The following is a 14,385-nucleotide window of genomic DNA, read 5'->3' on the forward strand; positions in this document are numbered from 1 at the left end:
TCAAGGTCATTGCCTTTATTTTTTTTTTTAGTCCTTTGTTTCCTTTCACCTTTGCTCACTGCTGAGAAGGACTTAAATTTTTTGGCCTTTGTTCCCAGGACACAAAGGAGAAAGAGGGCCTGATGGGCCCCCTGGACTTCCAGGGCAGCAGGGACAACACGGTCGAGATGGATATGCTGGAGAAAAGGGGGATACAGGGCCGCCTGTATGTATAATTCTCCTGCTGTAGAGTTTCACTCATACGGTCACAAAGCATCCCAGTTTAAAAAGCTAAACTCAGTATAGTGTCAGCGTGCTGTAAATCAGAGTCACCTTTGATTCACTGCCACAAAAGATGGTTGTTATAAAGATATGGCATATTGCAGATGGTCTAAAATCCTGAGTGGTGGTTCATCACGGCAAGACGTTCTGTCTCTAGTCTTTGTATTATTTTCATGGTGTTTATTTCCTTCTGGGGCCCTTGTCTCTGTGAAGCCCCCACTGGTTTCAGGACTGTTCAGTTGACTCTGTAGGGTGGAGGATACACACAGGTCCTGAGAATTACCTTCAGTCCTGGTTCCTGATGGAGGAGCACGTGAGGCAAAGTAGCAAACAAGAAAGCAGGAACTAGTGCAGATCTACTGGATAGACATATTGGCTGATGCAGGGTCCAGCGAATAAATGACATTTCTGCATTTTTCAAACATGTTTTGGATGGAGAGCACATGTAGCTAATGAAATTCATAAGAAAAGACTACAGGACATAATGTAGGGGATATGGGTTCGATCCCTTGTCAGGGAACTAAGATCCCACATGCCTCGGGGCCAAAAAACCAAAACAGGAAACAGAAGCAATGTTGTAACCAATTCAATAAAAACGTTAAAAATGGCCCACATCAAAAAATCTTTAAAAATAAAAGATGTAACACACATAACTTTCTGTATTTGAGGCATAACACACACACCTGAAGAACGTATACTGTATATGTCTGGAAAAAATCCAGGTTAAACATTTTAAATCACACTTGCTATTAAGTAACTTCTGGAATCACTGGCTTTCTGCATGCGTTTCTGTAGCCTACGATGACAATGATAGCTTTGTGTTCATGGCCTTTCAAAGATTGATGATTGACTTGTGATGCAAATATTCCCAGGGTGATCACGAAGATGCAGCCCCAGGTGATGAAGGGCCTCCTGGACCGCTGGGCCCCCCTGGCAGAGCAGGGCCTAGGGGGCCCCCAGGCCTGGGATTTCCTGGCCCTCCAGGAGAGAGAGGGCAACCAGGAGCTCCAGGCTATCCAGGCAACAGGGGTCCTGATGGTCGGAAGGGTCAGAAAGGTAACTTTGAATGTTCTTGTGGCAGAATGTCAGGTGCAATTATGGAAACTAAAGTGAGCCTCTCTTCTGCGCAGAGATATTACAGCTGTGGCAGAACCTCTAAAATAAAATTCCTACAAGTTGCTGTTCAAACCTTGAATGTTGTCAAACAAATAAAAGCATTACAGCACAATCAATATTTAAAACAAGTCTTTAAAATGCTCAGCTGTCTTTGCTGTTTTACTGGTTTGGCAAATTGCCTTTCATTCATTTCTCCATATCACTGTGGACAATCTGACTCTTAAAATTACATATGTGTATATATTAAAAATCTCTCTTTTTTACAGTGTTTCAAGATAATTTGTTGTATTTTAGTTAAAAAACACCAACATTTCATTTTAAAATACAGCATTGCCCATGAAAACCCATTTGTAAGCATTCTAGCGAGAAAAAAAATGGTCTTTTAAATATATTTGACAGTTATTTGAATTCCAAACAATAAAGTGATTTGTAGTTTTATAGCTGAAAACTTTTAAAAACTTGGAAAAAGATTTATTTAAGATTTTGTAATATGTACATGTAACTTGGGTTACATAGTTAATTGTGGGATTTTATAATATATCTTTGGTTTTTGTTTTGACGACATAGAAAGACAAATAACTCAAAATTTGATATGGATTAAGATCATGGTTTGTGACCATCAAAATCATCTAGCATGATTTTTATTCATGTGGTTCATTTTTTATTTGACAGCATTTAGTGTAATACATTAGGAGATGTAATTTCTATTAAAAGGGGAACATTGCGTTTTAAAGGAGACGAGAACTCAGAGGCACAACTTTGAAGTTTTTTTTTCCACTAAATAAAATGAGGGATGACAAAAACCACATTGCAGAGTCATTAGGAAAACAAGAGAGAGAGAATATATTTGAAACATGGCAGACCCTCAATAAGTGGCATTTTTTAAATTAATCTCTCTCCCAGTCTCTTTCTTGGGGCACAATTCCCCTACATCCAGAGCCAAATCTTGGAGTCTTAGTGTTGGATACTTACTACTGTTTCATGATTTATCAGAGCTTCTGACTCCACTGTATTAGGCATCCATGGACCTATAAATTTATTATTTTCTATAGATTATTCATTAAAATATTTCTTAGAATCAACATTTTCCTTATTCCCCTTCTGTTTATTACTGTTCTGACAGTTGAAGTTCAGATTTCAGGTTAGATCCTCTGTAAATTCAAAATAAAAGTAATTCAAGTGACGTTATGAAGAGTTGACTCATTGGAAAAGACCCTGATGCTGGGAGGGATTGGGGGCAGGAGGAGAAGGGGACGACAGAGGATGAGATGGTTGGATGGCATCACCAAATTGATAGACATGAGTTTGAGTAAACTCCAGGAGTTGGTGATGGACAGGGAGGCCTGGCGTGCTGCGATTCATGGGGTCGCAAGGAGTCGGACACGACTGAGCAACTGAACTGAACTAATGATGGCCAAGGGTCTTCTTCTTTTGAATTTCACATTTTCTATATGAAAAAGCATTTTGATTAAGCTGTTATTGAGACTTGCATAGATCTATCAATTATATGAATGACACTTTTTTTTTTCTTTTTCATTCCAGGTGACACAATTCCTTGTAACGTAACATACCCTGGGAGGCCAGGCCCTCCAGGTTTTGATGGTCCTCCAGGTACGATCAAGGAGAAATTCCTGTCATACACATTCTCAAAGTAAAAGAACCTGCAAGACAGATAAACCAATAGCAAATCCTTAGGGAGTTCTTCAGGCTATTTCTACCCCGATTGTAAAGTTTTGAGAGACTCTGGGGAAACAGGATTTGTAGGCATTACCCCTAAGTCCCCAGTCTACCGAACACACTCTGAATAATGTTTCTGTGCAGCAAAATTTACCTTGATTTGATCATGTGTCAGCAAAACTGACTGCCCTTTTAACACAAAAACTGAACATTTTAAAACTTTATCTTTTCTTTACCTCTTCCCCCAATAGTGAAAAAGTTGCTTACTAATTTTAAGTTTTACTCTATTCTGCTGTCCAAAAGACCCAGATTTCTGACTAGAGACATTCTGAAAAATGCCCACACATCTACACCCCTGACTACACTTTTATACAATCATGTTACTTGATTCAATCACTTATTTATAGCTGAATTTAACCCAAAATTTATATAAGGGATTGTTTTTCCTAGTTCTTTTTTACTGAGTGGGCCAGAAAGTTCATAACATCTTATAGAAAAACCTGAACAAACTTTTTGGCCAACCCAATATTCATTCAGAGTTCACTTAAATTGATCCATTAAGTACTAGCATGGCCACTAGAGGTCACCTTTTTGTTCTACATCACTACAGAAATTATTTAAAGGTTGAATGATGAATGACCTTCTCTTGCCCTCTTTAACCACTAGCTTTCATCCCAATATGTTGTGTAACAACCTCCAAATTGCAGTGGGCTTAATAAATCATATTTATTTTCTCTTGTATGGGTCTGTAGTTGGTTGACCTTAGATGGTCTCTGTTGACTTGGTCCCTGGCTCCAGATCAGGTTAGATGTGCAACACATACCTCTGTGGTGCCAGGGTATGCCCTGCTCCTGTGGCTGCAGAAATGTAAGAGGGTGGCGTCCAGCTTCACCGGCACTCCTCACACCTCTCATTGCTTCATGGTGTTAGCGAGGATCCTTTTGGCCAAAGCAAGTCACATGACCAAGCCCCAGATCAAAGTGTGGGACATACAGGCCACCCACCACAAGACAGTAGCTTGTGGAGATGTAATTTTGTGTCTGTGGAGTGAAGAACTGTTGGTTGATTCACCGAATGCTCATTTTCACATAGTGCTGTCATGGATAGATGTGTTTGGCACTCAGTTGTATCCGACTCTTTGTGATCCCATGAACCATAGCCTGCCAGGCTCCTCTGTCCATGGGATTCTCCAGGCAAGAATACTGGAGTGGGTAGCCATTCTTTCTCCAGGGGATCATCCTGACCTGGGGATCAAACCTGGGTCTCCCACATTGCAGGCAGATTCTTTACCTTCTGAGCCACCAGGGAAGCCCCTATGGATGGATAAAAAAATGCGTATGATTACTTTCAGCAGCTTCAGCCTCAAGGGAAGTGAACTCTCAGTTTCAGTTAGCAGTTGTTAACTCCTTTGAAATCCATAATTTATAAGTTATTTTAGCTAAGATAGCTCCTAGCAAGAAATCACAGAAAGTTTAAAAAAACCCAATTCCTTTTGCAGGTACTTGTTGCCTATAAGGGCAAATGTAGTAAATGCAGGGAAATAGATTTGGTCTTTATTCTGGTGTTTTCTCATCAAGCTACACACTGGCCACCACCTCTGTCCTCTTAGAAGGAAGGTTGTACTCATGTATTTGTGTTTGAGACTCAGCGCAGGAAGGTACCAAAAGGTTCATCTGAATGGTGGTATAAATTCTTTACTGTATGGCTTCTGAGAAAGTAACTTAATACACATCTCTGTGAAATACTCGTTTGGAGCACATGACATAAAATGATTATATAAATATGGCTAGGGCTTCCCTGGTGGCTCAGTGGTAATCAGTCTGCCTGCAATGCAGGAGACACAGGAGATGTGGGTTCGATCCTGGGTTGGGAAGATCCCCTGGAGGAGGGCATGGTAACCCACTCCAGTGTTCTTGCTGGGAAAATCCCATGGACAGAGGAGCCTGGGGGCTACAGTCCACAGGGTCACAGAGTCGGACTCAACTGAGCAACTGATCAGGCACACGCAGGCAACACTTTTACTTCCATAAAGTGAAAATATCCTAAAAAAGATTTAACATGGTTTGTTTTTTTTTTAAGTCATCTTATTTTGTTCTCATTTGCTTTGTGTTTTATCGAGTCTGTGTTTGTTGTTATTGTTTAGGTCCAAAGGGACTTCCAGGTCATCGGGGTGCTCCTGGGCTGAGGTGTCTGGATGGGCAAAAGGGTCAACGTGGCAAACCAGGAATCTCAGAAAGACCTGGTCCACCTGGTAAATAAGAGCTTTTCGTTTAGAAATGTCTGGATACCTCTAAACTGGATGATCACAGTCAGCAAATGGCCCAGGGATCCCTACGTGAATGGGGGATGGGTTTTTTTTTTTTAAATACATTAAGCATTTAGCTATGTTTTGATAACTTCTGGGTTATACTTTTGTGACTTTTCGGGGCTCCTTAAGCCTGGAGCATGAGTTATAGGCTATTATTGGTCTATGTTGTTAGAAACTGCTCAGTCTAGACAGTTTGCCAGTAAATGAAAGCAATATGGAAATATCATTGGCTTATAGGAAACACAGTTACAATTTTTCAACAACAAAAAACCCCAATATTGCCTATTAAGTTACCCTTTAATTTTAGTAAGTACCCCTGTATTTTTAAATAATGTGTTTTTAATTGAAGTAGTATGCTTACACATGTGTTGGTTTTATATCTGTACGTGTAAAAATTTAAACACTTTTCTGTTGGGTAGGTTTCCGTGGTGATACAGGAGAACCAGGTTTGGGAGGTGAAAAGGGGTCCTCCCCTGTTGGGCCCCCAGGCGCTCCAGGTTCACCTGGAGTGAACGGTCAGAAAGGACCCCCAGGAGATCCTGCTATCGGCTACCCAGGACTCCCGGGAAAGAGTGGTCTTCCAGGAGCACCAGGGTCCAAAGGACTCAGAGGCGATGTCGGGCGTCCAGGGACCACAGGTATGAGGGCTGCACTGTCCCCTCGGTCCATAAAGCTAAGTCCCTGAACAGGTCCCTGAGGAATGTCTAGATTGTCTCGCCTTAAAAATCTAGAATGTTAAATGTTCACTCGAGCATCTTCCCTCATCTATGGGCAGTGGTTACGTTTCTAATAACCTGCATCCCCAGAGTTGCCTCTGCATTTTATTTGTTGTTTTACTGTGGCTCAGTCAGTTCAATCTGATCCAGTGGCTACCAGATGTCCTCCTGCTTTGGACTCAGGACAGTCATGTGAGTGCTGAGGAGCAGGAGCCCTGTGACCCTCCCACTGCCCTTGCCCGACTGAGAGAGGGCAGGACAGGATGCCAGCAGATGCTGTATTAGGTGGGCAGGTGACAGGCTGGAGGGACTTTCATTCCAGCAGGGCTACCGGGCAGGGCAGAGAAACAAGATGGGGAGATGGCCCCTGGCATTGATTCACATCCTTTTCTGAAATCACTTTGGCTTCTTCAGGATCCCCAGCAGAGGCTTTCAGATTTTACTGTACTTAAAAATAACCCAGGGTGGGAGTCATTAACATCATTGTCTTCTGGGCCCCAGTCTCAGAAATTGTGATTCATTGCATCAGAATTGCATGGAACCCAGCAGTCTGAACTTTAGCCCCTGAAGCCTGGTGACCAAAAGTGGACCACAGATCAGACTTTCACACACACCCTTCTAGTTCTTTTCTTACAATGGACGGGCCTGTATTTAATAGGTACCCAGGATAGTACTATATAACAGTGCAGGGAAGACAGGGGGCTGGTGAATAAGCCACATTTTTTGTCCTAGGGGAGCTTATTCAATAGTTTGTATATAAACCAGAAACATTCATAAACAGAGACCCATTTAATTGGAACAGAACAAGATAATACATTATGTGAGTCAATGAAAATAATTTTGACCCAGTAATCCCACTCTCTCACTTATGAGATGTATTTAAGGCAAGTGTTCAAAAGAATGTGAAAGTTAATATGAAAATACTGTTGTAGTATTATCCACAGTAGGGGAACAACTGAAAACAGTAAAGTTATATATATACATGCTCACAAAGGAATACTACTCAGCTATAACAATTAATGTAAAGAATCTGCTTGCCAAGCAGGAGATGCAGGAGACATGGGTTTGATTCCTGAGTTGGGAAGATCCCTTGGAGAAGGAAATGCAACCCACTCCAGTGTTCTTGCCTGGAGAATCCGAGAGACAGAGGGACCTTGCAGGCTACATTCTGTGTGGTTGCAAAAGAGTTGGACACGACTTAGCAACTGAACAGCATTAACAATTAAAATTATATCTGTAAAGATTACAATAAAATGGAAAATATTTGCATATTAACTTGCAATGTAAAATAATCCAACAACTGAAAGTGCTCTGTGATTACTATTTAAAAAATGCAAACACATGAACCAAAATACAATGAGAACATGAAACAATAAAATAGAGTTTTAGGTTAGAGTACAGAATTATGTAAGACTTTTTACCCCTCCTGAAAATTCTGGTGTTGTCTTCTCAATATATAAAAATTTGAGAGGTCCAGTGATGAAATCACTTACAAAATGCCAATTCAGACAATGTACACAGGGTGTGTAAGCAGTGTGGAGATTTGGTATAAGGGCCACTGCAATGTTAGAGGTTAATTAAACTCAGGAAGAGCTACATTTAAAAAAAAAAAAAATTTGCATAAGCAACTTCTGTATTGTCTGCATAACCTTACCAAGTAATTCTCATAGACAGGCATAGTTTTTGGGTGTACTTGGAGCTCACTATAATCTATGACAAGAAAATGCATTCAGAGGCGTAACTCATTGGAGTCCTGAGTCAGGATCAAAATGTTTACCTCCAATACTGATCCACACAAACACCATCGTAGGCCATCTGTATGGTTTATGTCCTGAGTATCAAAATGAACTGTCATTTCAGGGCCAGCTGGCATGCCCGGATTTCCAGGTCTCCAAGGTCCCAAAGGCCGAGAGGGAAATGCTGGGTTTTCAGGGATCCCAGGCCCACCTGGTCACTCCTGTGAAAGAGGTGCTCCAGGGATCCCAGGGCAACCGGGGCTCCCTGGGGCTCCAGGCAGTCCAGGTAAGCATTGGCAGGTGTCAAGAACTGCGACAGGTATGGGATGTACCTACTTACAAAGGAATAACCTCACTTGTTGTTCTTTTGTGGGTGCTGACAGGAGCAAGACTCTTGGGTCAAGGACATTATTATTCACAGCACAGCAAGGAGCATGAGCTTCTTGTTGGTGACATTCCCCCATGTCACCCAAGTCTCTCAGGTGTGATCTAAGATGGGCTAAGTGGATGTTGCATACATGATGGGTTGCAGTTTCTGAGCCTGGGTTACTATGGCTGTATAGTAACACATTACTGATTGGAGATATATTAATACATTTTTAGAGAGTGATTACAATTAACATCACCATGTGAAGTTGTTAGAGCTTAAAATGATCAAGAGTTCATTATACAATTTATTGTCATTATCATTCACATTATCCTGTTAGGTTTTTGTTCTAACCTAGTGTATTTTATAAACCGAAGTTTATTACCATAAAATTTTAAAAATTAAAGCATTGCAAAAATTTTGACTGAAGAAGAATTTTTTGGTGAATTTTATACAGATGCTTTATCTGATTGTCCATGTTACATATATAGTAGTTTCTCAGAAGATGATAGTTCTTCAGAATATAGTTCTGATTCAGACAATACGAATATTAGGCCAACAAAAAGACAAAAAACCTTAGTGACTGATTCTGACATGGCAAGTGAAACTAAAACTCATGGTACCAATACATGGTACATGGTATTACAGGTGTGTCAGATGTAACTGGGGCTTCTCCAATGGTTCAGCAGGTAAACAGTCCACCTGCAAGGTAGGAGACACAGGAGACATGCGGGTTTGATTCCTGGGTCTCGCCTGGGGGAGGGCATGGCAACCCACTCCAGCATTCTTGCCTGGGAAATCCCATGGACTGAGGAGCCTGGTGGGCTAGAGTCCATGGGGTCGAAGAGGTGGACATGACTGAATGACTAAGCATACATGGAATGAAATAGCCAGCAAAGTGTTAGCAAAATAACAGAATTAATTTTTGGCCAGCCAAGACAAAAATCACTGGCCACAGGCATTAGTTCCTGCAAAAATCCTCTGGTCAATAATGAGGTAACCTACATGACAGCCTGCTCTTCTCACCAGAAAGAAAGTGAAAGTGTTAAAGTGTTAGTGGCTCAGTTGTGTTTGACCCTTTGCCACCCCATGGACTGTAGCCCACCAGGCTCCTGTGTCCATGGGGTTTTCCTGACAAGAATACTGGAGTGGGTTGCCATGGCTTCCTTTGGGGATCTACCTGACCCAGGAATCAAACCCACATCTCCTGTGTCTCCTGCATTGCAGGCAGATTGATTGCCACTGAGCCACCAGGGAAGCCCCAGTTTTCTTCACAGTTCAGTTCAGTTCAGTTCAGTCGCTCAGTCATGTCCGACTCTTTGCGACCCCATGAACCGCAGCACACCAGGCCTCCCTGTCCATCACCAACTCCCGGAGTCCACCCAAACCCATGTCCATTGAGTCGGTGATGCCATCCAACATCTCATCCTCTGTCGTCCCCTTCTCCTCCTGCCCTCAATCTTTCCCAGCATCAGGGTCTTTTCCAATCAGTCAGCTCTTCCCATCAGTTTCTTCACAGGGGAGGTACTAAATCATGTCAAGGCTGCTCACTGCCAATGCAACCTTGAGAATATTCCAGATAAGGGTGAGTCCGGACTCTGTGTTCTTGGCACACCCAGCAAGATATCATAGGAGCTCAAAGACCCATGAAAAACTCTCTCTCAACACAGGGGTGCCAGGGGGCTATTTCCAATGGGATCTTTATTTCATCATTTAGATTGTCATCTATTATTTAGATCCTAATGTCATCTATCCAAAACCAGGAATATGCCTTCTTGAAGGAGCCGAATGAGATGGGAGCAAACTGTGCCACTAGAGCTTTATTTTTACCACCCTAATACTAGATGATGTTGCTGTTTCCTATAGTTCTCTCATTACAGTAAACAGCTTGACCAAAATTCACTTGGCGGTAGCTTCAAAAAGCACCTGGAATGTTTTCTTCTGTTAGTTCCCACCCTCGCCTTACCCTAGAGTAAATATAAATTCTTTACCCTTATCCATTTTCCATTTTAAAAGACTCTTTATAATGCATCTCAACAGGGAAATATTTGCTTAAATAATCTGCCTTTCTTTTTATAGCAGCCAGAAAAATATAACCTTAAACTGATGGAAAGTTGCTACTGTTATTTTAGCTGATAAGTATTGTTTACTTGGCCATAGATACACAATTGAAGTTACTCTGGATTTTTTTTTTTCCTGCTCATGTGTGAAGCCGGTTCTCAGTCTTCATGCCTCGTTGTCACTGCTGTTTGTCACATCACAGGTGCCCCAGGATGGAAAGGACAGCGAGGGGACATGGGACCTCTGGGACCTGCTGGAATGAAGGGCCTCCCTGGAGTCCCGGGACGGCCGGGCGCAGATGGAACCCCAGGTTTTCCAGGACTCCCAGGCCCCACTGGAGATGATGGGCTACCTGGTCTTCCAGGCCCAAAGGGTGTGTATCGCTTTTCCAATATTTCCCTTAGTTTATAAACTTAAAATCCACTGCCAGGTGAAGACTACTCTTGTACATGTGACTTTACTGTAGGATTTAACTGGTATATTGAAGGTGAAAGTGCAAGTCACTCAGTCATGTTGGACTCTTTGTGACCCCGTGGACTGTACAGTCCATGGAATGAATTCTCCAGGCCATAATACTGGAGTGGGTAGCCTTTCCCTTTTCCACGATATCTTCCCAACCCAAGGATCAAACCCAGGTCTCCCACATTGCAGGCAGATGCTTCACCAGCTGAACCACCAGGGAAGCCCAAGAATACTGGAGTGGGTAGCCTATCCCTTCTCCAGCAGATCTTCTGGACCTAGGAAACAGCCTGACTGGTCTGTTAGCCTGGCTTTATCATTTCCCATGGGGCTCCTTCCTTCTTTGTGTCCTCTGTATTGTGATTTTCAGGGGCAGAATGTTTTGGTTTAAGTTAATGGGAAAAAGGGGTGTGGTGGAGTTAGGTATACAGAACCCATAAACACTTCTGCCCAAAGGACCGGGGGTTCTGATAGAGAGTGGGGTCAGGGCGGGCAGGTGTGCATCCACCCTGGACGGGCCCCAAAACTCCACCCCACCTCCCCCAAGCCCAGTTCCCTTGAAGTTTATGGAGTTGGAATGCAGAAGTATAAGAGCCTACAGTTGAGATCTGTGGGACAGAAAACTGAAGCTTGTGTAGGACAGCATGGCTGTTACAGGTGTGAGGTTGATAGTGGTTGAGCACAGCTGAGAGCTGAGGCAAGTTCGGATCTCTAAGTGGATGGCCAGAAACACAGACAGGGACTTCCCTGGGGTCCAGTGGTTCCCACTTCACTTCACAATGCAGGAGTGGAGATCTGATCCCTGGTGAGGGAGCTAGGATCTCACATGCCTTGTGGCCAAAAAAGCACAAGACCTAAAACAGAAGCAACTTTGTAACAAATTCAATATAAGACTTTAGAAATGGTCCCCACCCAGCTTCCTTGGTGGCTCAGTGGTGAATCCACCTGCCAGTGCGGGAGACACAGGTTTGATCTCTGATCGGAGAAGATCCCACACGCCGGGGCCTTTCAACTGACTGAGCATGCGCTCTTGAGTCTGGGAGCCACGACTACTGAACTCACGTGCGGCAACTACAGAAGCCTTAGCACCCGAGAGCCTGCGCTTCACAATGAGAAGCCGGAGCGCCACAATGAAGAGTACCTCCTGTTCTTTGCAACTAGAGACAAGCCCACGCTGCAGTGAAGACCCATCACAGCCTAAATAAATAAATACCAAAAAATGCTCCTCATCAAAAATCTTAAAAAAAGAAAGAAACACAGTTCCAGGAACCATATTAGCCTATAAAACTTTCCCTAAATTTTCATGTTTTCATTCATCAGGACCCCAGGGGCTGCCTGGCTTCCTGGGTTTTCCGGGAGAGAGAGGAAAACCTGGTCAGGATGGACACCCTGGCAGAAAGGGAGAACACGGAGAGAAGGGTTGGCCTGGCTTCCTGGGAGACCGAGGACTGAAAGGTGGCAAAGGTAACAGCTAACAGCCTCTTGATGCAACACAGCCTGTTTTTAGTCTTTGGCCAGAAACTGTAAGTACAATCCCTGAAAAAGAAAATGGACCCTTCTGCCACTTACATTCAGCTCCTTCTGAATCTGTGGTGTTTGTTTTAGGATTTTAAACAAAATTGGTTTTCCTTACCTCTCAGTCTTATCACATATGACTGTGGTCAATGAATTGTTCTATTAACAGAGAAAATTAACAAGGGCTTTGATGGGTAGCTTTTGGGTTTCAGAAAACCTTCTCACCTTTTGGTAATGGGGTGCAAGCAGGGCTCCTGGCCCCCAAATCCTGCTTCAAGTTTTTTTTAATGAAAACAAGCAAGCAAACAAACCAGTTTTTTGTTTAAAGCCAGATATAAATATTTTAGCCTTTGCAGACCCCATGGTCTCTGTCGAAATTATGCAACTCGGCATTTAGAGCACAAAACCAGCCTGAGACAAGTAAACAAAAAAACATAGCTGTGTTCCAGTAAAATTTATTTATGGACACTGAAATTGGAACTTCATTTAATTTCACATGTCATTTTATTCTTCTTATTTTGAGTCCCCTCCCCAAGTGATTAACATTGTGAAATCATTCAGGGCTCACAGATTATATAAAAACTGACAGCAGGCAGGATTTGGCTCTTGGGCCATAGCCTGCTGACCATTCAACTATTTGAGTGTGCTTTCATCTGGGCTGTGAATTGCATCCCTCCCAAGCTCTATTTAAAAAAAGAGTTTTCACTATTATTAAAAAAAAAAAAGCTTCAAGACCACTGGTGTCAGGGTTCTGTGCCCATTCTTGTTAAATATTTACTTTGATCTCTTACCCAAAGAGGCTGCGGAGAGTGAAGGTACAAATTCATTTCCACTGTTAAGAATGAAGGCTTGACAATTTCTAAAAACAAAAATTTTTGTCTTTAAAACCCTTTGGGCAAACAGCCTCATACTTTATTCAAATTTCTTTTAGTTGATTGATTATACTATTATTTTTTGTTTTACTAGCCTGCAAATTATTTATGTAGAATCAAGGAATGAAAGAGTCATTCTCTGCTAGCTTAGATAAGTGATGTTTGCTGTGCTATTATGCTACTATATAATTATCTCACTAAAAATATTTAAAATTGGGTTAATGCCAGTGATGTGCTGGTAGACTGGCTCTCAAATAAAATTTTTTAAAAATGCCCAGATCTGTAGTGTTTGCAAATACTCCCACCATGACTGATTTAAAACAACCAGTGGTTTAGCAACTAGTTTACAAAATTCTTGACTTGTTAGTAAGTGACTCTCGCCAAGCTGGGATGAGCCCATTCCAGCCCACATCTACCACTGGCCAGTGCTTGCTCAAACGAGGAGAAATATTGTCCACCCCTCCTACCTTTTAGAATTCTCTATGTGGAGAACCAAATTAATTGTCCGTTCTTTTAATGTAAGAGAAAATTGGAGGGTAGTTAGGAAGGGGAAAATGAGGAACTGGAAAATATGAGATGGACAATTTAAAATTTACAGGATAAAGAGATGTATTTTAGACCTGGAACTTTTCAAGCATTTTTTCACTGAGACCAGTTTGCTTAAATTTAGCAAACATTCCCTGAGCACTCAGTGTACAGTAAGTCCCCTGCACACGAATCTTCAAGTTGTGAACCTTCAAAGATGTAGACATGCGTTCCATCAATGTCAGGCATGAGTGAAACTGCGCCTCACCCTCTGTCTCCTATTGCTGACGATCCTTCAGCTCTGCCATCTCCCACATCCTGTCCCTCTTCTAGTCAGTAACTCTTCTTGCTTGTTCACTCGATGCCAGCCCCTGCATGCAGCTATTGTAAGGTACTACTTTTATTTTTCAAGATCCTCTATTATAAGATTAAAGATTTTTTGTGTTTTATATATTATTTGTGTAAAAAATATTATAAACCTATTACAGTATAGTACTATATAAGCCAGCTATGTTAGTTGGGAACCTAGGCTAACTTTGTTGTACTTAAAAACAAATTGGACTTACAGACGCACTCTAGGAACATAACTCATTCATAGGTAGGGACTTACTATATATCAGACACCATTGCTGGACAAGGTGGGAAAGGAGTGTAAAAGGCATGGACCTTCCTTTATGAAGTCAATCAACAATGTTGATACCGTGCAGTCTATGAACATAAATACAGTTTCGGTTGAATGAGAATCTGCAAACTGGATGTGAAGAGCCACAAA

At 42.1% G+C, this 14,385-nt stretch overlaps 1 protein-coding gene across 1 annotated transcript in view; it reads left to right on the forward strand.

Annotated features, from left to right (window-relative positions):
• COL4A4 (collagen type IV alpha 4 chain) overlaps window positions 1-14,385 on the forward strand; it is a 153,096-nt gene that overhangs the window by 89,623 nt on the left and 49,088 nt on the right. Inside the window, exons 24-31 of the mRNA XM_061148617.1 lie at window positions 99-205; window positions 1,134-1,317; window positions 2,920-2,988; window positions 5,198-5,305; window positions 5,782-6,000; window positions 7,939-8,100; window positions 10,445-10,615; window positions 12,022-12,165. Coding sequence (XP_061004600.1) covers window positions 99-205; window positions 1,134-1,317; window positions 2,920-2,988; window positions 5,198-5,305; window positions 5,782-6,000; window positions 7,939-8,100; window positions 10,445-10,615; window positions 12,022-12,165 — 1,164 coding nt within the window. The remainder of the gene's footprint in view (window positions 1-98; window positions 206-1,133; window positions 1,318-2,919; window positions 2,989-5,197; window positions 5,306-5,781; window positions 6,001-7,938; window positions 8,101-10,444; window positions 10,616-12,021; window positions 12,166-14,385) is intronic.

Source organism: Dama dama, chromosome 8 (genome assembly GCF_033118175.1).
Source record: "Dama dama isolate Ldn47 chromosome 8, ASM3311817v1, whole genome shotgun sequence".
In the NCBI taxonomy this organism is placed as follows: domain Eukaryota; kingdom Metazoa; phylum Chordata; class Mammalia; order Artiodactyla; family Cervidae; genus Dama; species Dama dama.